The 27,292-nt window shown below is 40.4% G+C and overlaps 1 protein-coding gene across 2 annotated transcripts in view; it reads right to left on the reverse strand.

Annotated features, from left to right (window-relative positions):
- RUNX1T1 (RUNX1 partner transcriptional co-repressor 1) overlaps window positions 1-25,740 on the reverse strand; it is a 159,041-nt gene extending 133,301 nt beyond the window's left edge. The window contains exons 1-2 of one of the 2 annotated variants that reach the window (XM_029063668.1): window positions 17,391-17,471; window positions 1,318-1,490 (exon numbers count right to left, since the gene is read on the reverse strand). In XM_029063668.1, the coding sequence (XP_028919501.1) occupies window positions 1,318-1,405 (88 nt within the window). In that variant the 5' untranslated portion in view covers window positions 1,406-1,490; window positions 17,391-17,471. Of the gene's footprint in view, window positions 1-1,317; window positions 1,491-17,390; window positions 17,472-25,402 lie in introns of those variants that run through there. The other variant, XM_007670675.3, reaches the window with a different exon arrangement.
- Window positions 25,741-27,292: the final 1,552 nt, after the last annotated feature.

Raw genomic sequence — 27,292 nt, forward strand, 5'->3', positions numbered from 1 at the left:
TGACACAGAGAGAGAGAGAGAGAGAGAGAGAGAGAGAGAGATAACGAAAGAAAGAACGAAAAGAAGAAGGAAAGAAAGATTGACTCTTGGACCTTTTCTTCATCTCAGTCAAGTTTCCTATCACTCAAAGTTTAGACCAAAGTCCTGGCACATTTTGGTCCTCAAAAAGAGGCCTGATAATGGTCATGTCTGCCCGAGGGCAAAGAAATATGAGTCTTCTCTCAGTTTCGTTTAATAGTATCTCTAGGGAGAACAGAAACACACATTCATGAGACTTGAAAAATAACTGATGGATAAACAGCCACCTGCTTCAGATTTTGCGGAGAGACCTCTCAGATCTCCGATAGTGGTCAATTCACTCCTTTGCCACTTCTATCTCAACTCAAAAATGGGACACACAAGTGATTCCTCTTCACAAGTTTTTTTTCACCTTATTTCAAGTTGGCTATCTTCAGATGTCTGCAACATATCCCTGTTGCTTCCCAAGTCTAATGATCTTCACCAATTCTTATTTGCCCATAATTTTTCCCCAACAGCACAGAACATTAAGTCTCAGACGCACAGTCTTTGGACATTGGCTGTCAGCTTCATCTTCTCCTCGGTTTGAAACTCACAGGCCTTTAAATAAGTATTTTAACAGATACCACTTGGTATCGGTTTGCTATTTCCTTAGCTAGTTAAATAAGTTGTACACACTTCCCTTTTACCATCTACAACTTGAACTACACAGAGCAAGAAGTGCTCCCACAGTATCACATTTATGTACAAGATTCAGACACTACCCGGTTCAATTTGAGAAGATAATGAAGGCACTTTTTTTTTTCTATTTAGACAACAAACTGTTTCAGAAAACACCATCTACTAGTTACAATAAACACAGAAATTGTGGCATAGCTTTTACTCTTTAACTCCAAGTGTTGTTTTGCTGATGGCAGATGTATTATGAAACATGGCAAAAAGCACTCCAACATGAAAGAAAAAGAAAATTTTCTACTTGATCATTTGATATTTTCAGACCCAAAGCTATTGTGGGATCCTTCAGAGAACCACAGTCTCAGAGAGCAAGACTGCCAATCTGATTCCCATTTTGGTTCGATTTCCCCTCTCCCATCTTTGCCCTTCCCACCGCTCCCCACCCCCACACCCAATTTTGAAATAAGCCAAATATATGAAATTCACACTTTGAGTCACGATGATCTGGGAGGGAAAAGGGAAGGGATAGCTTAACAAGTACAGTTTACAGAGCAGAGAAAGTGACAACACAACTTTCTGTTTAAGTACATAAATGACAAAATCAAATATTTATCTGGTCCTTACCTTGACAAAATTCAAGGTTCCCCTTTTTCCGGCAGTCACCTATTACTAAACTCAGTGCTCTCCAAGTGTTTCTTTTGACAGATATCATTCTCCACCAATCGCTCTGCTAATTTCCTCTCTCCTTTTCTGACTGGGACAGATATTATGTTCACCAGCCCAGAGATCAATCTTTTCTATTGACAACAACAAAGGAAAAAAAAATGCATATATCACATCCAGTCTGAAGCACCACACCCCTTGATTTGCATGATAATACTCAGCCAGTTTTTTTTTTTTTTTATAAGCAGATAAATGCTGTCATTCTAAAACAATTATTACCCACAATTTCTCAGTTCATATAAGGAGGTTCTTTAAAACTGTATTAATTCTTTTCAGAAAAGCACCATTTCATTAGTTAACCATTTACAATTGTCTGAGTTAGAGGCTGCAATTAAATGGAGATTGAAGGAACTGATCTCCTCCACTGTGACTCCTGTGGCCTTAATTTGAGGAATTTCCCAAAATGGTGGCTCAAAAGCCCTAAGGACAATGTTATACTTTACCTGTTTCAATAAAATAAATAGGGGAGGATTCACACAACATAGTTTTCTTTTCCTGAAGAAGGAACTCACTGAATTTTTTTTCCAGTTAATGGAATTTTCAATGGTAAAAAGTACCAGCAGGACAAAAGTGTTTCAAATAATTACATTTGTGATTCAAGTATGATCATATTGGGTATTCTGAAAATGTCTCTCAAGGATCTCAAAGAACGATACTCATCTTGCCAGGATCCTATAGAGCCTATGAGATGTTTCAGAATTCTCCTTGCAAGGTTGGGGAAGTGAAAATAAGTAAATCCAACCTTCCAAGCTCCTACGGTCTTCAGCTCTGATCTAAAGTTACAGTACATCCCATTCCCCCCACCCAGTATAATTCATGGAACTCTGACTCCAATAGGTGACATTATCAGCCCAGATATGATCATTATTATCCTTTCATTTCACAATACATCTTAGATTTTGAAGGTTTGTTTTGTTGTTGTTTTTCCAAAATTATGAAAGGGTGGGAAATATACTTCAGAAAAAATATTTTCCTTGTATGGAGCAAATTTGTTGGTTTTTTCCAGTGAACATTTAAACATTTTAAAAATTTAGCTATATAATTGTATTTTAAAGGATTGTTTTGGATTGATTTAACAAATTCATCTTTCATAGGGTAAAAATCCATCAATTTATAAAATTCCACAATGAATTTTGAAACCAATTAAAAACCTTCTTATGTGTGACTATTACATATTTAAAAGTTATGGTTTTCCCATAACACTAGCTATATTAATTATTCTGTTTATTGTAATTAAATGTCATTGGGAACTGTAAACTTCTACTGGACAAGTTCCAATTCTCCAATTTAGGAAATACTTTAATCTAATATTGAACTTCCCCTGCTTTGTACCTGAAAAGTCTCTTATACCACGGATCGATGCTTTTAAATAAAAGTTGCAAACATTTTTCTCCTCATTTCATGCTCCTTTTGGTTTCTCTGAACAAAGCTCCATATTTTTGAATGATGTGAGAAAATGAATTTCTCCTCAAGCACACTGCCCATTGTTCAGCATTTCATTTTGATATTTAGAAAAATGGTTTCTATTAATGCACATGAGTGCAGATTCATATGTTATGGTGTAGCCAAAATGAAGAAATTAGAATTAAAGTTTTAAGTCTGCCTTTATTCAATTTTCTAACTTCATTCGATTAGAAAACTTCAGATTCCTGGATGTAAAAGTTGAAAAAGGGGTCTTTTGATTACCGTGCTTTTTTATTTGAGTTCATTTTAACCTGTTAATCTAGTCTAAAATAATTAAATGTCGAAGTTTGTGAATTAATTTAGCCTCTCCACCCACTAAATATCAACTCTGAATAAGGCAACACTTATTGTATTCAAAATTTTCTCATCTGTTCCCATGGATACAATCTGTTTTAGGAATTAGCGGGGAAAATTTAAGAATCCAAAAAAAAAAAAAAAGGTCCAAACTTCAAAGCTACTGGTCAGGGAAAAAGCATAGTTTCTGTTTTACCCACCCCACACATATTATTTACTGGATTGATATGAAAACATAACTGATAATAATAATTATCAATGATTAAAAGTATCTGATCAATGCTCTAGACTTCTCTACCGTAACACTCAGATATGACCATAATATCTGTATCGTCTCTTCTTTCTCCTCTATTTGTAGAGTCCTATTGTGATACACATGCAGTGAATTGACAACTGAACTCCACCAGTATTATGCTTCGAACAATTTGTAGTTTCACAAGATTGTTATTAAAAAGGCTCAGAATGCTGTATTACCATGGAAATTGTGGAAAACATACATTTCCAAACAAATATTACTTTTTCTCAACGGTATGAAGTAATGAAAACCACATGTGTAAATTTGCAATCCGTGCAGTAGTTCAAGCTGCAGCTAATAGAAAATACAGAGAGTGAACTCTGCCATATAAAGGATTCTTGTTACAAAAATATAATGTGAAAACCAGATGCAGACAGAAAACCTTAATCACAGATGGGAATGTAATCACTGGCATACAGAATACTTTTTTGATCAATCTTAACCATATGTGCAATGTATTTATTTTCTGAAGAATGCAATAACTTGCGAGAGCCTTCTATTCAAATTCAGTTAACCTCATATTTATAATGCTTTTATCTTACTTCCCCATCCCTCCAGCAGACCTAAGCCAAGATTTTAAAAGGAAGAAATCACAACCTTGGCAAATCATTCTTTTATCAGTTTATCTTTCAAAATGTTAAAAACTACATATATCACAATCAGACTCCAAAGAAATCAAGTGCAGTTAGTCATTACTGTACTTCTCAATCATTCCCCGATATCCCTTCACTACCTAAACTCAATTCTCCAGAGACTTATGTCGCCATTTAGGTCAATTTTCCTATAGTCTAGAAGATAGGGTTATTCAAGAAGTTGGCATTAAACATTTTTCTTATCAGCTAGTAGGAAGTCAATGCTTGCTTTCCTCCCCTATTTAGTCCAAAGATGACCCTAGCCCAAAGGAGGCAAAACAGAATGGCTTATTTCACATGTATCTTGGTGAGAACAGAGGGAATTCTGATCATTTGAGTTAATAAGGCATGGGGGAGCCATGGAATTAAAGAAATTATCTGTACGCATGGGATGGGAACTGTTGATACCACAGCACCAGTTTTTCTAAAAACCCCTCTAGACTGAAAGCTCGTTCATAGGCGGGGAATGTATCTTCTTATTGCTGTATTGTACTGTCCCAAGCGCTTAGTACAGTGCCCTGCACAAAGTAAGCACTCAATAAGATTGAAAGAACAATTGAATGACCAAAACACAACCCTCACCTATAACAGAACTGGAAGCATTGTTTTTCCACAACTGACAACTGGGCTTTGTTTCCAGTGATGGGGAAAACCAAGCTACTTAACTCTTGGATCATCACATTAAAACATATCTAGCTTCGGAGACAGGAAGAAGAGAGTATTTGATAAATGAGCCAAATTCTACCCAGAGCATAAGGTAATTCCTATTAAGATACTGGGTGCTGAGACAGGTTTATTTGCCCTTTCGGGAGAACATTTAGTATACAGCTGTCCTAATTTATCTCCAGGAAGTGACTTGGGTCCAGAGAGAAGCAAATCATCAGAACTAAATGGCAGTATTAATGGTAACTGATTTTAAAATGGTTTTAAGTTTGACTATAAAAAGTAAATCCCCAAAATGGAAATGTAACTATTGTCCTGTTGAAAAACTTGTTAATCTTATCCGTGTGAATGGAAACATTATCAGAGGGATCTCCCAATTGTTATCAGTAGAAATGGATCCCAAACAAAGTACTTTCAGCTGCTATCTGAGGGTTTGCTAGAACTGTCAGATGCCCACAAACTGTACATTTAAACACACACACACGCACACACACTAGGAGACTATTTAAAACTTTTTGGCTTGAAGAAAATATTTTCAAACATAATTTTGTCTCTGATGGGCTGAATTCTACCCTTGCTCAGGTCTTAACATTTAGGAGTAAAAGACGGGGCAGGATCCCCCATTTAGACATTGCGTAACAAGAATGGTTATTCAAAAGTGTCCCAGTGCAATTCATGAAGTCAAAGGGATGATTATATTTTTCTTACTGAAAGCTGTTATTCCTGTGACAAATGCTTTTTTTCCGAAACCTCAGCAATACATATAATCAAAATAGGCACTATTTTAGGCTCCACAGAATAGGTGCAGCATTTTAAAAAGACTAGAAAACCTCCTAGCACACAGCTTAGGACTACAAAGCAGGAAGAGATCATCAAGAGTCTTGCTTTATGTAATTTGCAGGGGAGAGGGGGTCTTTTTTTCTTCAACTAATTTAATCTACGAGAGACTGTCCCTAGAGGCCAAAAGAAGAGAGAACCAATTATACCCAGAGGCTAGTTTCTCCAAAATAAAGGCATCTGTTCCATGCCAACAACTTCCACATGGAAGAAAAACAGAACTCTGAAGGCATCTGTGCTCATGGTTGACAGTCACAGATCTTACAGTCTACTGTAATTGCCCAGCTGCAAACACGAGCTGGTGGTTATTGTTGCTGTTGCTGCTGTCAGCTGATCTCACTAAAAAAGAAGCGTGCTTCGGTCCTTAATAAGGAGAGTTACTTGTAAAACGGTGGCAAATGGTCCCTTTATCGAGGTTCCTCTAATTCACAAGATTTTCTAGCAAAAACCTAACTTTAAGTTTATCTTCCGCTAAATAAGTAAAATTGTTAAATTGATAATGGCTGTAACATGGAAAGTTCCAGTTTACTAGTTTCAGGCTATTGTCTGAGTCGCCACATAAAGGTTGCACTTAGATGAAAGGTTGAACTTAGACTTCACAAATTGTCTATTTTTGTGGATCCTTCTAATTTACAAAGTGATGTGACTGATTATTTTAAGAAACCATTTTGGGGTCTGCTCTTTACATCACAAGTCACAACAAACCCTGCATCTTTTTAAAGTGCTAAGACTTCTGTTAAATTTGTTTCCCCAGTTTTTACATCACACATATTTGTTCCATATTAGGAAGCAATTGCTTCTCCAAATTTGCCTGAAGTTGAAAGAGTAAATACACAAGGTGTTTCTATCCCTATAAATTCAATTTCCATGAGTTAAACCTAAAATTGGCACTAAAATGTATTTAACTAAAAGAAATGTTTATAGTTTCTTCAACCATCAGTGGAAAGAGCCTGGGCTTCGGAGTCAGAGGTCATGAGTTCGACTCCCGGCTCTGCCACTTGTCAGCTGTGTGACTGTTGGCAAGTCGCTTAACTTCTCTGTGCCTCAGTTCCCTCATCTGTAAAATAGGGATTAAAAGTGTGTGAGCCCCACGTGGGACAACGTGATTACCCTGTATCTCCCCCAGCGCTTAGAACAGTGCTCGGCACCTAATAAGCGCTTAACAAATACCAACATTATTATTATTATTTTCCTTTATGTGGCTCGTAGTATGCTTAATCCATCAATCAATAGTATTTATTGAGCATTTACTGTGTGCAGAGCACTGCACTAAGTGCTTGAGAGAGTACAATATAAGAGAGTCCGTCTGAGAATTGGTATTTCTCCAGAATTCGTTATGACTTTCTTATGAAACCACTTTTTTTTAAAGCAGGGAATGTCACCATCTATTGATGTATTGTACTTCCCCAAGGTGTCACTCAGTACAGTGCTCTGCACACAGCAAATGCTCAATATATATGATTGAATGAATGAAAAGCAATTAATACCTTATTACTAAATACCTTTTTCTCCAGCATCTATTTTACAGCTCCCTTTCCAGTCAAGTACAGCACTAATTGAACAAGCCAGTGGAAAAACAATCACATTAATTTCCTTTTTAGAGTGGAGATTTACCAATCTACCCTCATCTAGGGGAAGAGATGAGAATTTGCGATCCACATGTCTTTCCATCAGATTCAGTTCCTAAATAAGTCTATCCAGAATACAGAAGAGATAGAGAGTGTGTGTTTGTGTGCACGTGAGTGTGTATATGTGACAGGTGTGCATAATAGTTGTTCCTCTGATGCCTGTAACAGTGCCCCACTCCAGCAACATGAGGCAAACAGTACCAATATCAACTGCTGTTCTTTCCAGCTGTGTTTGCTCATCACTGTGTACATAACATGCATGTAGAGTCAGGATGCAAGCTATGAAGTCAACCATGATCTGCAGTTTATTGCTCAAGTTGGTTATACCTTGAGGTTGCCTGGGTGCTAGGGGCTAGAAAAGATGCTCAGAAGATCACCTCCCTCAAAGCTGGCTCACGGGAAAGACTGGTGGACTTTAACCTTGAGGAAACTTTAGCCAATAAAAAACACATTTAAGAGACAGATTCAAAAGCAGGTGCTGCAGCCAGCAAATAGAAAACACTAGCATAGGACAATGTTTATGTGTATAATGTGGAATTGAGATGTAGGTGGAAAGGATCTCCTCATCAATACTATCATCCCTGATCCTGAAGAACAGCTGTCTATAAAGAATGCACTTCTAGCTTTAATGATTTCAGCAACCAGAGTTTTTAACTATTAGACTTGAAACCCAACTAGCAACAAGTCATAAAACAGAAATTAAAGATCTGCCCCACAAAGCTCGGCTGTGCATTATGTCAGTGGAACATCTTCAATTCGTCCAGCAATACTGGCCATCCATGTTCCTGAATTGTGGGCCATTCCCTATAATCTTTTTTGGCACTACTCTCAAGTTGAGAAGCAGCGTGGCCTAGTGGATAGAGAATTGGGCCTGGGAGTTAGAAGGATCTGGGTTCTGAGGAAGAAAAACTTCACGGACTCTGCATTGTGTTCTAGTTGAGTATGTCTGAGATAAGTTTATTACTATAAGCTCTAGCTCTAGTAGGGAGTAGAGAAGCATGGTCTTAAGAGTCAGAGGTCATGGGTTCTAATCCCGGCTCAGATGCTTGTCAACTGTGTGACTGTGGGCAAGTCACTTAACTTCTCTGTGCCTCAGTTACCTCATCTGGAAAATGGGGATTAAGACTTTGAGCCCTGCGTGGGACCTGATTACCCTGTATCTACCCCAGCACTTAGAACAGTGCTCGGCACATAGTAAGCGCTTAACAAATACCAACGTTATTATTATTAGTGGTTGAGGAGCAGAGTTTCCTCTGCTAGTCAAGGCCATCTCAACTCTAAGCAATCCAGAGTTTCTTTATATACAGTTGATATAGCATTTAATTAATGAGTACAATAAAGGGCAAATACATGGCGTAGTGGAGCGAGCACGGGGCTAATGTCATGGGTTCTAATCCCGGCTCCGCCACTTGTCTGCTGTGTGACCTTGAGCAAGTCACTTTACTTCTCTGTGTGCCTCAGTTCCCGCATCTGCAAAATGGGAATTGCGAGTGTGAGCCCCACGTGGGCCGGACTGTGTCCAACCCTATTTGCTTGTATCCACCCCAGCACTTGGGACAGTATGTGGCAACACAGTAAACACTTAACAAATACCATAATAATAATGATAATAATAATCAGGATAGGCAGCAATATCTCCATGGGCCGGGATTTTTCCATCAGATCACTGCTTTGTTCTCTAGGGGATTAGATGCCACAGAAAAGCAGGGCCAGGAGCCCTGATTATATAATAATGGCATTTGTTAAGCACTTACTATGTGCAAAGGACTGTTCTAAGCGCTGGAACAGTTACTCTTTTTAGAAGATCAGGGAACAGAGGGAAGATGTGTTGTGTTGTGAGGTACTTGCCTTGGTAATCAAGTACAGCCAGAGGTGATCAAGCAGGTCTAGAGCTGAAAGGGTACAGAGGGAAGGTGGGAACAAATGCAGGACCTTGACCTTTGTGTTACAACAGTTCTAATCCTGGCTCTGCCACTTATATGCTGTGTAACCTTGGGTAAGTCACTTCACTTCTCTGTACCTCAGTTAACTCACCTGTAAAATGGGGGTTAAGACCGTGAGCCCCATGTCGGACACGGACTGTGTCCAACTAGATTTGTTCTCATCTACCCCAGCACTTGGTATCATGCCTGGCACATAGTAAGCCCTTAACAAATAACTGAAAAAATAAATTTCTGGCGCCACCATGATCACACCTGAAAGTCCTTGAGACTCTATACCTCTAAATCTCTGCAAGAGCATTATATATATGTGTGTGTGTGTGTGTGTGTGTTTCCATATTTATTTGTGGTACTTTCTTTAGCATGAAGAATTCAACAATTTTGTGGCAATTTCTCCCTTCATCCCTGGCAATACAGCCCTATTCTTGAAATGGTCCAACTGAAGTGTTTTAAATCTCAGGATAACATTTTCTTCTAGACATTTTATGATATTGCTTGAGTTACTCATGTCAGGTATTACCATTTCTTCTGGCTTTGATTTAAGTTTATTTGAAGCTCAGATAGGCCTTAATTCTCCACATTCTCTTTTACCTGAAGCAACCACTTAAATTTCCTCTGCACTTCAAAACATTCTCTGCAACTTGTCAATTATAAAGCAACAATTAGATTTATGTGCTTTACTGGGCAAATAACAGAATCAATGCAAACAGGGCATTGAAAGGAAGTCCATTATAGAGAGTCATTAGACCCTAGCACCTCGAATGGGACTCTCACCCCCACCCCCAGTCAGATAGGAAATACAGTCCAATAGCTCCTGAATAACAAATGAATCTCAGCCTGTGGTAATGATGGGTACTTATATGCAAATGACCTATTACCTCCCAGTCAGGGAGATATGTTTTAGTCTCCTGCAAGTTATTTAACCAACTACATCTGAAGTGCGAGACAACTGAAAATATCAAAAAAAAGTCATGGGCAAAATCCCAGAACAATAATAATACATTGATATTTACTTAGTGCTTACCACGTGACAAGCACTGCATTAAATGATGTGATAGATGTCTTATTGTTGTACAGTGCTCTTCCAAGGCCTTAGTAGAGAGCTCTGCATACTCGTGCTCAATAAGTACGATTGAATGAATACAAGAAATTGGATTGGATAGAATTCCTGTCCTACATGGGCTTTACAATATGAGGGAGTAAGGACCGGCATTTTCTTCTAATTTTACAATCAATTAATCGTACTTATTGAGCTCTTCTTGTGTGTAGAACACTGTATTAAGCACTTGCATAAGCGCAAAAGAGTAACTAACTGAGGCACAAATAATTTAAGCAAAGCCAAATGGCAAGCAATTGACTCAGCTGAACCTGGAACCCAGGTCTCCTCTGTTCTTTCCCCCAGGCTAAACCTCCTACCAAAATTAATTCTAAACACCTTCTATCATTTGGCTATATTTCCTCATTAAACATCATGAGATTAATAACATTGATGGTATTTGTTAGGCGCTCACTATGTGCCGGACACTGTACTAAGTGTTGGGGTGGGTACAAGCAAATCAAGTTGGACACAGTCCCTATCCCATGTGGGGCTCACATCTCAGAGGTAACTGAGGCACAGACTAGTGAAGTCACTTGCTCCGGGTCATACAGAGGATAAGTGGCCGAGTCAGGATTGGAACCTATGACCTTCTGACTCCCAGACCCGTGCTCTATAATAAGAATAATGTGGCTATTTGTTAAGTGCTTACTATGTGCAGAGCACTGTTCTAAACGCTGGGGTAGATACAGGGTAATCCGGTTGTCCCACGTAAGGTTCACAGTCTTAATCCCCGTTTTACAGATGAGGTAACTGAAGCACAGAGAAGTTAAGTGACTTGCCCACAGTCACACAGCTGACAAGTGGCAGAGCCGGCATTCGAACCCATGACCTCTGACTCCCAAGCCCGTGCTCTTTCCACTTAACCACACAGCTAACCACTACACCATGCTGCATTTGAGTTCAGTAACTAAAGGAGTGATTTTGTTCAAACTGCCCCCCAAAAGCACCTCCCACTTTGGGCTGAACAAGTGATACCTCTATATAACTAATTCATATTAAGATTTTACCTACCAAATTTTCATGATTTAAGAAGTTTTAGTGGGAGGTTAAGTCCACTCTTCTCAAGGAGATAGCTCAGATGACTAAACTTCGATAGGATAAAAGTGAATTCCTACAATCACTCTAGAGAGTAATGCAGTGGGGACTTTCAGGATTCAGCTGCAAGAAATGAAAAATGTCTATAAGAAATGCTGGAGAAATTGTAGGAACCCACTTAGTCTTCCATATTGCCTAAATTCACATATTTAGTATCTAGGACAGAATTCTTCACCAAAGAAGGGCATGTCTGGTTTTTCTGCTTTTCTAGCCTGAGACGTGTTTTTCCCCTCCACCTGTTTCCCTAAAGATATCAAAATCTCTCTTCTATCAGGCCAGTCAAGGGAAATCTTTCTAAGTCTTTTTCCATGCTCCCCCAAACCCCCAGAAGAGCTGGGATTCTGCAAAAGACCACTCAAATGAAATTCTACCCGAGCCCAGAATGATGGAAGGCTAAGTAAAGAGTGGGAAGATCACAACGGGAGAGCAGAAACCCTGCATAATACTTCAAAATGAGAAGATATTGAAATAAACCCTGTCAAAACAAACACACACCAGTGTTAGATTTCCTTTACATTCCACACTGACCATAAAATCACAAAATATTTTCTAGTTCTACCAAAGATCATTCAACAAATAGGTTTGCTTTAAAAAACAATACACAGTTTTGAAAACATGACAGCCACTGTGATTTATTACTCCATCCATCATGGGAATATAACTGACTCTTGAACATCAACAACTACTTAACAGCTCATAGTAGTCCAACACTAGGATTTAAAGGAAAATTAAAATAGCCCGAAGAAGGTTTAATGCTTGTAGCCTCAGGTTTGAAAAGATTGAATGAGCCTGGAGAGTCACATTCCAACCATCCCTTTGAGATAAGTAGATTGTAGGATAGATAATAGGAGAGTGTTAACCCTAGGCCCAATTTCTCCTCTTTGCTACTTTCCCTAATCTGTTCTTTACAAACAATATTGTTCCCCAGGTATTTTTCCACCCGTGGTAGTTGGATTCTTGGACTATAGTCCAAACTAGATGTGAAAATTCAAGACCTTGGTTATTCTCCGGAAGTGAATGCAATATTTACTAAATATTTAACACCTTGAGAATGCCAGGGGAGAGGGAAAATATACAGAGGGAGTTAGTTGGCTTAATAATAATTATTATTACGATGATCATCATTATTATTACTATGGCATTTGTTGAGCACTACGTGCCAGGCACTGTTCTAAGTGCTGGGGTAGATACAAGATAATTAGGTTGGACACAGTCTTAATCCCCTTTTTACTGAGGCACAGAGAAGTGAAATGACTTGAGATTTCAACTCCAACTCAAAAGTCCTCTTTCTACCTATGATTTTTGGCAGATTGTTTCTGCCTGCATTCAAAACAGAGATGTTGTAATGCTGGAATAATCCCGCTTCTTCAGGCATTAATCTGGTACCGCGATCACTAACATCGCAAAGGTTCTTCCACAGACATACAAATTAAGCATCAAGCACTGTACTAGGTCCTTGGGGTAGATTGAAAATTAATCAGTTTAGACATCTTTGCACTATTTGGAGCTGACAGTCTAAGGGGGAATTTTCATTTTACAGATGAGGAAACTGAGAGAGGGAGAAATTCAGTTATTTGCCCAACGTAGGCAAGTGGAGGAGCCAGGTTTACAATCCAAGTGGCAGAGCAGAATTAGAACCCATGACCTTCTGATTCCCAGGCCCAGTCTCTTTCTCCTAAACTACATACCTACTCGTGGTGATGCTGTTTGGTCTATAAAGTCTGATTTAACCACAGTGTCACTAACCACAGATTTCAAGGATCCTGTATTCTGTAGAATCCTTTTCAGTGGATAACGCCATAACTTTCTGCTTCCAGCGGCTTATGCCAAAGAAGTACAACCTGAGCACTTAGTAAGGAGCTGGGTAGTCTCAAGATGCAGTATTAAATATGCATGTGTATATATGTGCATGCTGAAGCAGTATTTCCTAGTGGTTAGAGCACAGGCCTGGGAGTCAGAAGGTCATGGGTTCTAATCCCGACTCTGCCACTTGTCTTCCTTGTGACCTTAAGTAAGTCACTTCACTTCTCTGTGCCTCATTTCCCTCATGTGTAAGATGGAGAATAATGAGCCCTAGGCGGGACAGGGACTGCGTCTAAACCGATTTGCTTGCACCCACCCCAGCACTTAGTACAGTGCCTGTCACATAGTGCTTAACGAATACCATAATTATTATTATTGTATCTTCTTCCCCTTGACGCTGTTTAGTGCCATTGTTCTTGTCTGTCCGTCTCCCCCGATTAGACCGTAAGCCCGTCAAACGGCAGGGACTGTCTCTATCTGTTGCCGACTTGTTCATCCCAAGCGCTTAGTACAGTGCTCTGCACATAGTAAGCGCTCAATAAATACTATTGAATGAATGAAATTGTATTGCCTGTGGATGATATGTCATTTAGGGTAGCTTTGTTTGTTCTATTTCAGTTCATAGCTCAGAAAATATATCCCCTCAACTGGCTATTCTTTAAACAGTTGGTGTTTTCAGAGGATAGACTAAATATGCTAATATAAAACATGTTAATTTGGTGCAATGTCTTTTATTTTTTGTTGTTTTATTCAATCATGAGATTATTGCTGTGTTTATCTGTAAATGAAGTATGGTTTAGCAGTTGAGTGGGGGACCTAGAGCTACACTGGTCCTAGATATGAATTAATGTTAAGCAAATGATCAGTTGTAACCCACTACAAATCACTTTAGCCATAAATCAATGCAATTGTAAAACTGGTATGGGTAAAAACAGAACCTTCCTCACATTCCTTCAGTCACCTTCCAGACTCTATAGTTCTGAGGATGCGTGCCATATACATTTCATGCATTTACATAGAGAAAAGAGTGTTTTTCATTTGTTACTTTAGTTTCACTTAAGCTACAGAAAATAACTTACTAGTCTTTTGATTGTAACTGTCTGCAAAGCGAGGGGTTTTTAATATAGTAGTTGAAAATCAACATTACTTTTTCCTGGAAATGCCACTGTAAAATGAACCCAATTTCTCTCTAATAGGGTGCTTCCAAGTCCATAAAATGTATTTGATTAGCAGCACTGTAGAAGTAAATGCTGTTATATGCAGGCACTCAAGCATAATTTAATTACTTTATTAAAACATGGAAAAAAAATGTTCTCCAACCCCTGGTAAGTATAATATCCTTGATTACTTTAAATTTACATCTGCAGGTGTAATACATGAAATAAAGTCAAAGAAAGCTTAGTATGCAATTAGTCGGCAGTAATTAAAAAAGTGTATGATTGTAACATATAGGTAATAATTGATCTAAAATGATTGGCATTCATGGATAAAGGAAGATCCAGAGAACTGTATATATTATATGCATATATGTATATATTGTTTTTGTGAAAATCCATTTGTAAGTCCCTGATCTCCACCTAGAGATACTTCTTTTAGAGTCAAACAAGATAAGGTCCTAATTGTATAATACCATTTTATCTGTTGAAGATAAGAGTGCCAATAAACAAAAGTGCACATTAGGCAAGAGATTTTTCAGAATAAAAAAGTGTTTTTGTGTGTGTGTTTTTTTTAAAATAACCCACTTGCATTAACAAAAGATGCAGTGGCTTCCAAATTATAGGGTGTTATTTTTAGAAGAACTAGTTCAATATTCATATTGGAGCAGATGTAGCAGTTTAACAAAACAGCTCTTCAAATCCTGTACAAATTGAAAACAGGAAAACTGATTGCATTTTCTCTTATCACTTTCCTTTTTCTGAAGTGACACTTTTGGCCTCCTGAAAATTTACACATGGCTTTCATCTCAACAGCACCTGCTGATCAAATAGAAACCCAACATTTTCATGAAAATGATATAAAGGACAAATTTTGTTTTGCCATCTTAAAGGGCATCTTTAGTCCACTTAATGGCAACAATTGCCGTCCATGTGGCATATTCAAAATTATATTTTTAAAAACGAATGAAAATGTAATATTGTGTTCATTTACTGGTGACTTTCATATTAGTCCTCTGAATGCTTTTACATTTCTTTTGTTATGCCTGCTTAACATTGATGAATTTCACTGAGGGAATTGAAAAAGTAAAATGAAACCACATCCTCAATGAGCAGTTGACAACCTCTGGCCTCTTCTGCTAAGTGTGCACTTATGCACTGCATGGACACAAATATGTGCATACAACACGTGTGTGTACCTTAAGTGCCTCCAGTGCATTACGGCATATAAAAATGTAAAGTGTAGTTCACATGCATATTTCAGGTCATTCTTCTTTCACAAAATAGGCTTTTAGGTTTTCCTAGTCTACCAAGTTTTGCAAAAGGATAAAAGCTGAAGGGTGGGAATCCCAACCTTCTTTTCAGGTGTAGATTTTGTCGACTCTGGGGGATGAAGAGGATGAAAAGATGTCAGCCTAGATATCTGCGAAGGAGCCACAACAATGCATTATAAATATCCACTGAAGTGCTGAAGCGAAGTTTGAAAGCATGTTCTTAAATATGAAAGATAAGTTCCCCACGAGCCTGTCTCCTCCTGAGCCTCTTACACTCTAAAGTGCTGTATCACATCTTCCCCCATCCATAATTCTAGGTATAATTAAAGATGCTCGGTAGACCTGTTCAGCATCAGTTTCTTAACTGATGGAGCCCTAACCCCTCTGAAGCACTATGCTGCCATCTATTACCATTCTGCTTCAGTGATAAGGTAACCTGAAGGCAGAGATGACATACTGTAATATATGGGCCACTCTAGACAGTTGCTCTGTGAATTTCAGTGTTTCATCATGCTCACCGAGGCAATCGCAAACCTGAAATGTCAATACGTCCAGTCAATGGAAGTAAAATAATGGCACTCCATTGTTTTACCCTATCGATCTGCTGCTGTCAACAAGGATGCATGCCCTCTCTGGCTTTAAACAAATTTTAATTAGGCTTTTAGTTACCGGATCATATCTATATATCTATGCAAACACCTACTAGCTGAGCAGGGCGGAGAAGCAGCAACATGTTTTTCATCTGTCTTCCCTTTTCAGAGGCAAGAACTGATTTCGTCCTTCAGAACCAGAGTGAAAAGGATGGATTCCATAAAGAACTTTGATTCTTCTGCCCTTCCCAAGGCCCCAAGTGTCTGGATCCAACTGCCGAGCACATTTACCTAACAATTTAGGGCTGTGCTCTCTGGGCTTTCGGTTTAAAAGCATCCAGCAAAGCTAACGAACTCGGGAGTAAAACGAAACGTAATAACACTGTCCCTGAAACCCAAATACTTATGAAAGCGGTCCTCTCACTCACCTAAAAAGGCCATTCCGGATTAAGGCACATCCACCGTGCTCTCCCTCAGATCTCTCCCAACCTAACAGTGCCTCACCTTTAAATCTCAGTGGCTATCCAGAAAGTCTTCTTGCCTACGATAAGATAGGTGGGCCGAGGAGATAAAACGGTTCTTAAATCCATCAGAGGCTTTCGGGTTGTCTTCCAGAAAAGGTGTGTGTAAGGGGAGGAGGAGGGATGATGATACCCTCTCTCCATTCTCACCTAATAAAAATCGCCAATAAAGTCGTCACGCTGCTTTATTTTTCTTCTCCATCTAATAGCTTTAAAGGCCAGTCAATAAATAATCCCTTGTCCCTCCCACTCCACCCTCACTCTCCCTTCCTTTATCGAGTCTCCCTAAACCCATTCAATCCGGCCCAACTCAACCCAATTAGAGATAAGGCCCCTCTGGGCGTCTCACCTCCTTGAGTCCCTTTTGGATTGCGGAAAAAGGAGGGAGATAGCGTCAAGGCCAGGACTGATGCCTCCTCCTCTAACCCCCACACAACAAAGGCACATTTCCCCCTCTCCCCCTGCTAATCTTGAAATGCAAATTCCCCGCCACTTTAAAAGAAGCCGCAGATAACAGGTTACATCTTCACTTCTCCGGCTCTTATCGACCGGTGCATCGTTTGGAAAAGGGAGAGGGAAAGGCAACCGACCCCTCCTCCCCCTTTAATCTCCCCTCCTCCCACTTCCTTCCCCAATCCCACTCTCTCCTTCCTTCCTTCTCCCTCCCCTATTCATGGAGACTAACCTTTTGGCGGAGGAGAGCACAGGCAGCAGCACCGCGCCCCTGGCTTTGTATTCATTAAACCCTCATCGCAGTTTATCTGGAGTAAAAAAAAAAAGCCTCGTCAAGATGGCACATGTGTGTGGGGTGTGTGTGTGTGTGTGTGAATGAGAGGGTGATGGGGGGGAGGGAGGGGGAAGAGGCGGGGGCAATGTGCATCAGGATGATTACAATATCAGCAGGGCCCAGATGGAGGCAGGAAAATAAACAGTGTGTGTGTGTGTGTAAGATTGTTGGGGGGGGGGGGGACTGGGAGAACAGGAAAAAAGAGGCATAGGGTGGGGGGCGGGGAGGGAGGCAGAAGAGAGGGAGGGGGGAAAGGAGAAGAGAGTAAGAGTAAGGTATGCAAATACAGTCAAAAAGCAGGTGGGAGAGAATATCAGCATCGCACGGTGGGTGTGCATGCATGCAAAGAAACTCGAGTAGCTGTTACTCTACACCTTTCCCCTGCAACTGGGAAAGTTGGATAGCCGAATGCTCTGCTTTAAGCAGGGGTGTTACGGCTAGGGCCTGGGAATGAAGAGAACTGGTAGTTGTTAAAGGCTTACTATATGCCAGGAGCTTTACAGAACGCTGAAGTGAATACGAGTTAATCAGATCAGACAGTTCACGTCCTCTAAGCAGCTCGTAATCTAAGTAAAAGGAAGAAAAGGCATTTAATCCCCATTTTACAGATGGGGAAACGGAGGAACAGAAAAGCTAAATGACTTGCCGTAGGTCACACAGAAGACAAGTGGCAGGAATGGGATGAGAAGCCAGGTCCTCTGACTTCCAGGCCTGGGCTCTATCCACTAGGCCACGCTGCTTCTCAGCCCTGTCCTTACTACACTCTCCACTGGTCTTGGTGGTGGTCATCTGGAGGCGATTGTAGTAAGATCTCATCAAGTGACATTTAAATCTTCTTCTGAAGCAATCTTCATCCACGAGACCAACTGGTACCATTAGAATATGGGTCTCTAAGAACCATTTCCCGGGCCATCCAAAGAGGAAGCTTCCCCATTTTGCAGATTTTCTTTATCAGGCACGAGTGAATATACACCCAGCCACACACAGACCCTTGCTACTGAGGAAATGACTTCCCTAAGCTCCCGCCCAAATTCTCCACTGGTTTATTCCACATATTAACTTCTATGAGTGGTATAGATGACGGAAGAGGTCGGCTACTAAGGATATAGTGAAATTGCCATTGGAAATATTAGTGAAGGGGGTGGTAATTTCTTTTTTTTTTATGTGTTTGCATTTGCTGGAAGCGGTAAGTGGAAGTCAAAGATATAATATTGGTCAGTAAGGTTCACAACTCCTCTACCGGTCCACGGCCTGAGTGGTGATGAATTCTGCGGTCTGATCAGCCTTTATCTCCTCCACTAGTCAAGAGAAAGATGTACCTGATTGGTCCCTTAAGGGCCCCTTTTCTTTTTTAAATGCACCCGTCAGTCTTTATGAACACCTGATCAGATGCATTAATAGAGCAACGCTGGTGGAGGTCAGGAAGGGGGGGAGGGGGTAAGAGGAGGAAGAAGAATGTTTCATTTGTCTGCTTGGTTGAGCTGTGTTTTGAAAAAATAAAGCCGTTATTGTAGCAAGAGTAGCATAATCCAAATGGGGTAGACAGTGGACTAGGTCTCTCCTGTTCACAGAGTGGACCCAGCTGCTCGGAGAGGTTGAAGTATGAAAAACAATTTCTTCTGGTTGTGTGAAAATGAAGGGGTATGGAGGATTTGCAGGGGGAGGGGAGATATCCCTCCAAAGAAATGCTTCTCTCTTGCATTTCTGTGGAGTAATAAAGACAGAGACAACAACTGGATGCTTTTTTCCAGAATTAATATAACTGTTTAGTCAAGTACTCTGTCCATAACAAACTAGAGGTTTTCTTTGAGGTCCCCCCCGCCCACTCCGTGGTGGTTGCAAGAATTAAAGTGCCATTCAATATGTAACAAAGTGAAAATTAGAATTTCGATGGGGGGGAGGGGCAAGTGTGTGAAAATTTTGCCAATGCAATGAATGTCAGATAAAAAGGAATCTGTCACAAATCCTCCAGTAATCCAATAATGTGAAAACCTCTTGGTATCACTGAGAACCAGCCAAAGAAATATTTTTTTCATTCTTCATAAACTGACCCGACTCAAGAGTTAGAGAGGGGTGCAAATCTAGGAAATGAGCCATTTGACAAGCTATATCACAAAAGATAAATGGATGAAAATGCTGTCACTGTAGCACGGTTTAAATGTACTACCAGATTTCTGGGCTAACATTTCTACTGTCAAAAGGCAAGCTTTCCCCTTTCTGCAGCTGTGACTAGGCACTGCACTTAGAAGAACCTATATCCAACAAAACAAATCACTAAAGAAAAATGTGCTTAAGTCTACAGAATAGATGTAGATCATATCTAACAACACTGAACCACCGACAACTCCAATAAGGAAAAAAAAAATCAACTCAAATCAATTTACAAGAATCTTGCCTGATTAATCTAAAGGATGCTCTTTTAGATATACTAAAAACAACATTTTGCTAGTCACTACAGCCAAGTTCACACACACACATGCCTTTAAAACTGAATTTAATTTGCCCTGTTAAATTCTAGTTGTGTTGTCTTATTATTTCTACAACTGTCCTAGATGTGCATTGCCGTTTGGCATACAGGGATATAAAACAGAATCAATTCTCAAATGAGAAGAATCCAGTACTCTTTCTAAAGCAAACAATTTGTTGTAAACCACTCAAATTTTAAAATAAAGCAGATCAGCAATAAAAATAAATACAATCATAAGATGAATGTCTAACTGGCACATTCCCTAAAACCAGCTGTCTGAAAGTCTAGGCTGGAGGCTAGAAATCTTAATTTATCTGACTATCTTTTAATAATGAGTTACCGTTCTATAAAGTAAAAAAAAAAAGTAGCCCATCTACCCCAATCAGGTAACTTTTGAACAATAAATATTGATTTAAAAAATCCTAACTTTCTTTGCATTTGAATATGTGAATTCTTGTGTGCTATAATGTGAGAATTCCAACATATGACCGTTATGGCATAATATCTCGTGCTCAGCTTGTCATTACTTCATTTGTAATTCTTATGTTAATTATGTTCATAATTACTATAAACAGATGTGGCAGGAATTCATGCGACCCTTTATTGCTGAATAGATTCCTCACTCATTTCACTTTAATCTTCCACACATATGAAACCAAAATGCATGGGGGGAGTAGGGGAGATATGTGGTTTCCTGATCGTTTGCACGGAACTATTTCAAGCAGAACCTACCTTTTCTTCATTACTTCCTTTGGGACTTTGCTCATATCAACAAAAAACAATGTTCCCTGCAACCTTTAATCTGGCCTTAAAATAACTTGCCTAAAGAGGGCTGCTAAAAAAAACAAAACCCCAAATCGCTGCTATAAACAAAAGGTGAGAACACAGGTGAGGTTCTTTTTATTTATTTATTTTTTAAAAAAGCAATGGCCCTTCATTCACCACCTTTGTTAACGCAGTAGAATGCTGCTTCGGAGCTAAAGTGCCTGTCAGCTATATAGCAATTTATTTTACTCACTACCCAACCATGGACCTCTTTACATAAAACACATTTACAATAAAATCAGTATGGATTTCATTAGCTGAAAACCTCCTCGAATTTCATTTCTTTGCCCCTAATCTATAATTAGTGTGGACAGACAGGTGCAAACCCTTCTCTGATACAGATGGCTCCTGGAAATGGTGCGAAGTAGCTCCTTCTGTTTAAACAACACAGAGATAACCTGCTCCGCTCTTATCACTTACAATTACCTCCATTAAACTGAACCAATGTTTGCTTTAATAAAATGCCCAGTGCTTTCTAAACATTATTTAGGAACTTTTATATCAACTGTGGAAAAAAAATGAAGATGGAAGATGTGTCAAATCACCATTAACATTTATTGGGAGGTTCAATTGCACAGGTGCTCAGTTAATTTTACATTAGTCATTTTAATAGAGAAGGTTAAATGCTTTTTGAAGCCAGGTATTAATAATGTAATTAATTTAATACATTGTAATATGAATGGGTGAGATACAGAATAAGGGTAATGGCCACTTTTTTGGGTGTATCTTTAATCTGCCTTTATACACAGAATCATGTTTCTTATAACTTTCAGGTCAAAAGTTTCTCTTCTAGACTAAGTTACATTTTTAAAACCTTTAAGTATTTGTGTTTCTTCTTAAAAAAGAAAACTTAAGAGTTGATGTATGGCAACTATGCCAAATGAAGATCATGCCTTTCTTAAAATAGGAAAAAAGTCAAATGTGGGTATTGCTACGATAACTCCAAATCAAGAGAAATAACTATCAAAACTGACTGTAAATTCACCTTCCTCTACTCTCTCAGTTTTTGAAGGTAAAGGTGAATGGATGGTTGTGTGATATGGAAAGTGCCTACCAAACAAAAGACATGATGAGACAAAAATGTAACACATTAATATCTCTTTTCAATTAACTTGCAGTCATGGGTTACAGCAAATAGATTTGCAAGGTGAAACTGACAATTGAACCGTGCAAGCCCTGCAGATGCCAGTTTCTTATAAAGCTTTACTAAAATAAAGCATAGCCCTCAATGAAGCAGGCTTTGCATTCAGTCCCTGTCAGTTGAAGTTCATTTCAGAGAAGTGAGAAACAAGATTTGGCAGAGAAGAATGTCCTGAACTAACTAGCCACTGATCAGCATTCCAGGTGGATTTTTTTCTTTGTAGGATCTTTTTTCCACTATTAGGTGCTTTCACAGAATCTTCTATTTGCAAACACATATAAACTTGTGTGTTTTTTTTTTTTAATTTTATTGCTTAGAGATTTTTTAAATGGTTGCTCCAAGTAAGGGTACTTTCTACTTTTTAGTAGAAAGAGGAAAACATGTAAAAGCTAACATCCTCTTAGCAGACTGGTTATCCATAAATGTTGTCCAGCCCTGACTTTGAAGTGCAGTTTTCAATCCCGAGGTTTTTCATAGAAATAACAGTAATATTCTGTTTTACTGATAATTACACTTCCTTTTTCAAAATTGCTGTCACATTACTCATCCAGTGTAAAAATCTTCCTTATCATTAACTGTAGTGGTTAATTTCTACCACTAGTTTGCAATAAATTTGAATTTGGCAACAACAAAGAATAAATCCCTGAAATCACAGTAACTATAAAAGATTCTAAAACCTTGCAGGCTGGTTAGATAAGTGAAAAGCTTGCCTGCAACTTTAAAACAAAATGTTAATGGCTAAACAAAAAAAAAATACACCTTGGATAGGATTTCCAGAAACCTATCATATGTTTTTATAAAGGATTAAATCCATAAATTACAAACAACTAAATACAGCACAATGAAACAGTGCATTTCAACTTTCTCAGCACTCTCCTGGAGTGAAGGACATTCCTGAATCAAATTGGACTCCCTGATTAAAACTGGATGTCATTTTCAGACCTCCAGTAAAAAAAAAAGATAAGCACTAAAATTCTGTTTCACTAGGTTCCCCGACCATAAAAATAACCCAGAATGCTAAAACAAAGCCAAGTCAGATACATAAAGAAGTCAAAAGTCATGTCTAAAAATATCAGTCATACTCAATAAAATAATGAACTGGTAACTGTTTTACTTTATAGAAATTCAAAAGTGCTAACTGAAGAACTTTCCAAGGAATTGTGTCACAAGAATTTGAATGGCAGGCTACTCAGACTCTGGGGGCTGAAGGGGGAGAGAAGGAGAAAAGAAAAAAGAAAAAAAAACTTTTCATAAAATGAAATCCAGATCCAGAGCCCTAATCAACTGCCTCCCACAGAGCAGCTGATTTTATATATATATATATACACACACACACATATACATATACATATTTAAGTGAAAATTCACTTAGCAGGGTCCCAGTCTGGTCTAACTATCCTGTACTCTTTCGTGTTCAATAGAGGGTTGCTATTAATAGTGATAATGATCATAAAAGCCACGTGTAAATGCCCTCAACAAAATGGTATGGATGCCCAATATCAGGGGAAAAAAAAAGCCAACCAGACTCAAGCTAGTCGACACAGTAAAAGGAAACAGCCGACCTCTATCACGGGATAAGTCAATTTGCAGCAGCTGTGGACAAGCATTTAAGACCGAGGCCTGATTAATTAGTATAAGCTATGTCAAAAAAAAATATTGAAAATGAAAAGGGTCAGTGTTAGAGGCAATTTCACCGAAGCAACACCCTCACTCCCCTTTCCGGATCCCCTGCCTCTGCCACCCCTAATCCCCGTGTGCCCAACTCCGTGACTGCTGACCCCTTCCTTTAGCGTTTTTCAGATTTTCTCCGCAAGAGAAGTCAGGCCAAGATGGGGAAAAATTCAAGTGAATCCTCTCCCTGGGCGGCCGAGGCTACCTGCCGGCCCTCCTGAGGACATTTAGCCCCTTCTCAGACATGGACCAAAAGTGATCTGAGGATCACTGGAGGTTTGCCGGGTGGTCTTTATGATGGAGGATGGTGTTTTCTGCCAGGATCTCGGCATCGATTCATCCTCCGTCCAGCACTACAAGAGCTCGGATGGCTTTAGAGATGGCCCATGTTTTCCTGGCTGTCACCACTGCTAAGAGGCATCTCGGCTTGAGCTCAAACGCTCCTTCGTCCTGCAAGGAAGGGGAAGGAAGCAAGCTAAAAGGTCTTTCCCAGCCACAGAGGGTGGCCACGAAGGCTAGCTTGACAAGTGGGAAAGGAGCAAGCGAGCCGCTTCCCTTGGCACTGGGGCCAGAGGGGGAAATGGGGGGCACATCTGGCTAAATTAGGGGTGGGAGAGGATGCTGAAGGAGACCCTTCAAGAGGCTGAGACAACCTCTCCCGGCTGGAGCTCGGCCCAGTCTAGGCTCCTTGACCTCCTGACCTTGATCTGGCCTTCCTACCCTTCCAGGGCCAGGGATGGCCGTCGGCTTGGATGGATCCCGGCTGGAGGGAGCCCTCCAGTATGGAAAGCAGGCTAAAGGAGATGGAGGCAAAGAGCCGAGGTGGCTCTTTCGGGCTCGACCGTGTTTAAAGTCCAGCTCTTGCAGGATTACCAGCTGACCTAACCCGGTCTGCATAAAGATCCAGCAGAGATTCCCCCCACCCCCCTCCCAAATTACCGTCCTTTCTCTGTGCTAAGATTTAAAAAGACCAACAAAAAAACCAAACGCCTGTCACCGTGAGCCCGTCGTGGTCAGGGATTGTCTCTCTCTTTATGGCTGTATTGTACTTTCCGAGCGCTTAGTCCAGTGCTCTGCACACAGTAAGGGCTCAATAAGTACCACTGAATGAAACGAATGCATGAAAGGAGAGATCTGCGAATAAGGACTCGCAGCGAGGGGGGGGGGGACCTCTGCCCCCAAACCTAAAGGTCAAAAGTTGCAGAGCCAAGTCCTCCGCTGAGATGATTCGTTTAGGATCAAGTTGGAAATGGTTAGGATGAGTCTGAGGCGCAGGAGGTCTTAGATCAGTTTAATCCCCTCTCCAAAACAAACAAAAAAAAGGGTGGGGGGGGGGGGATCTTCTAGCATCCTTAACTGTTATATAATAATGACGGCACTTAATAATAATAATGGTATTTGTTAAGCGCTTACTGTGTGCCAAGCAAGCGCTTATTATGTGCCAAGCACCGTTCTAAGCGCTGGATCCATGTGAGGATAAATAAGTGGGCTGCCACGACGGAAAACAGCATCACTGTCAAGTTGACAGGCAGGGGTTCGAGGGAAAGCAGGTCGGGGCGAGGGAGGGACGGGACTGGCTCTATCTGTTGCCGGATTGGACTTTCCAAGCGTTTAGCACAGGGCTCCGCACACCGTAAGCGCTCAATAGAGACGACCGAATGATTAGCACAGTGCTCTGCCCAGAGTTCAGCGCTCAAGAAAGACCGATCGAAAGACTGGGGCGCCCTGAGGGCCTGCGAGATCAACGGCCCGGCCTCCCCTTCTCCCTCCCCCAGGACCGACCCGAGCCCCTTCCCTTTTACTCACACTGGAAAGGGCCGGAGATTCCCACCATCCGCCACGGGCTGGAAGCTGAGCTGTAAATAAAAGTTCCCGTCCTCCCGGGGGGAGACGCGCCAGCCCGGATCTCTTGGACAGGAGAGAGGCGGGGAGGAATGCACCGCTCCTGCCCTGCCCTGCCCAGCCCCGAGGATCCACGTCCACACACACACACTCCAAAAAAATCAAAAAATCAAAAAAATTTTAAAAAAAATCAAAAGGAGCCGAGGAGCATCTCCGGCTGCTCGGAGCTCAGCAGAGAGATTTCTGGTTCCAAAAGAAAGGGACCAGAACGAACAGCAAAACAAAGTCTCCACGAAGAGCTAATGACTGCGGAGATCTGTTCCCCCCACCTTCTTCTTTTCCCCACCCCCCCCTTTTTTTTTTTTCCTTTTTGCCCTGTTTTTGCAGACAAATGGGATCTCGAGTGCGGGGAATCGCTACTGTCACCCAAGCAGTCTGGCTCCCTCTCTGTCTTCCCTCTCTGGGAAGGCGAAGGGAAAAAAAAAAAAAGAGGAAAAAAAAAAACGTGCAAGGCTGCCTAGCGTCTGCCTCGGAGGAGAAGCTTCATGCAATCCATGCAGATCTGCCGGCAAAAAAAAAAAAAGCTCCAGTGTAGCTCCCACTTCTCTCAGCCACCTCTAAAGTCAAACAGCAGACTGCACACAGCCGGCGTGGCTGAGCTCTCCAGGTGCAGGGGGGAAGGGCTTAAAGCAGAGGGACGTTGAGAGAGGTGGGAGACATCTGTGTCGTGAGGAGGTCAGAGGGGTCAAGTATATATTAACAATAGACGAGCCCCCGTCTCTCTTGGGCAGCCTGCCTAGTCTTTCTCTTTTACAGGATGGACATGGAACTTGTACTCTAATGATGCCTTCCCAAAGCTGCCTGCTTTAAAAGTCCAGACTGCCCTGCAGTAACCCAAGCCGAACACTTTCCCTCGCCATCTGGAGAGCTCCTGGCTTCTCTGCCTGTATCTCATCACTGTCTGAAGAGACAGCGCTGCTAGAAATCAAGCCTCTCTCAGATCTCCTCTCTAATCCCCTTCTGTTAGCTGATTTTCAGTCTGACTGACTGTTTGCTTTCGCATTAGATAATAGCCTTGAAAACAATTATCATTTCCCCCCCCCCCCCAGTTTTTTCCATCTCTCTTACAGTTGGGTATGAGGGAAGACCTCTTTCTCTTTTCATTCGATAAATGTGTTTTTTTTTTTAATTTTTCAGCTTGAAAAACTTTACGGGGTGGGGGGGATTCTGAACGTTTCAAGTGTAAATGAATAATTCTTTTAGTTAAGAGGAGAGATAATATGCTAGAATGAAGTAAGACACTGCTATTAGAATAATGAAAAATGCTGGGAGGAAGAGCCAATATGACTAAAAGCTCTTTTCAGTGGCTTCTTTCACAGTTGAATCTTTTAAATAGCATTAGCTCTTCATTCACTGGGGACGGTGACATCAGAATTTGTGGTTCTGAGACGTGGAAGAGTTTTTCATTTCATGTTTCAGTTTGAAACCTTGGGCTACTGGGTCCTATACCTGTGTCCTAAATCAGTGCAAACTAGGGAGTTCTCTGAATTCACAAATCTCTTTGCTGCAGAGGGAGGAATCTTCATCTCAGGGAATATTTTCTGTGGTTCTGAATGAAAATAAGAATCAGTCAAGCTCACTTAAACATTTTTATCCCAAAATACTGAATGTGAGAAAAACAAATTTTCTCTCAAATTCAATCAGAGCATAGGTCCACTAATTTTAGCGATTAATTTCATTGTATGTTCTCTCTAAGAACGAACATTCTCCATCCTCTCCTTGGGACATTTAACTAATTAATTGTAATGGACTAATGAATTGAATCTTTAGTCCTGGTTTCCGTTGCTACAGTGT

Source organism: Ornithorhynchus anatinus, chromosome 4 (genome assembly GCF_004115215.2).
Source record: "Ornithorhynchus anatinus isolate Pmale09 chromosome 4, mOrnAna1.pri.v4, whole genome shotgun sequence".
Taxonomy (NCBI): Eukaryota; Metazoa; Chordata; class Mammalia; order Monotremata; family Ornithorhynchidae; genus Ornithorhynchus; species Ornithorhynchus anatinus.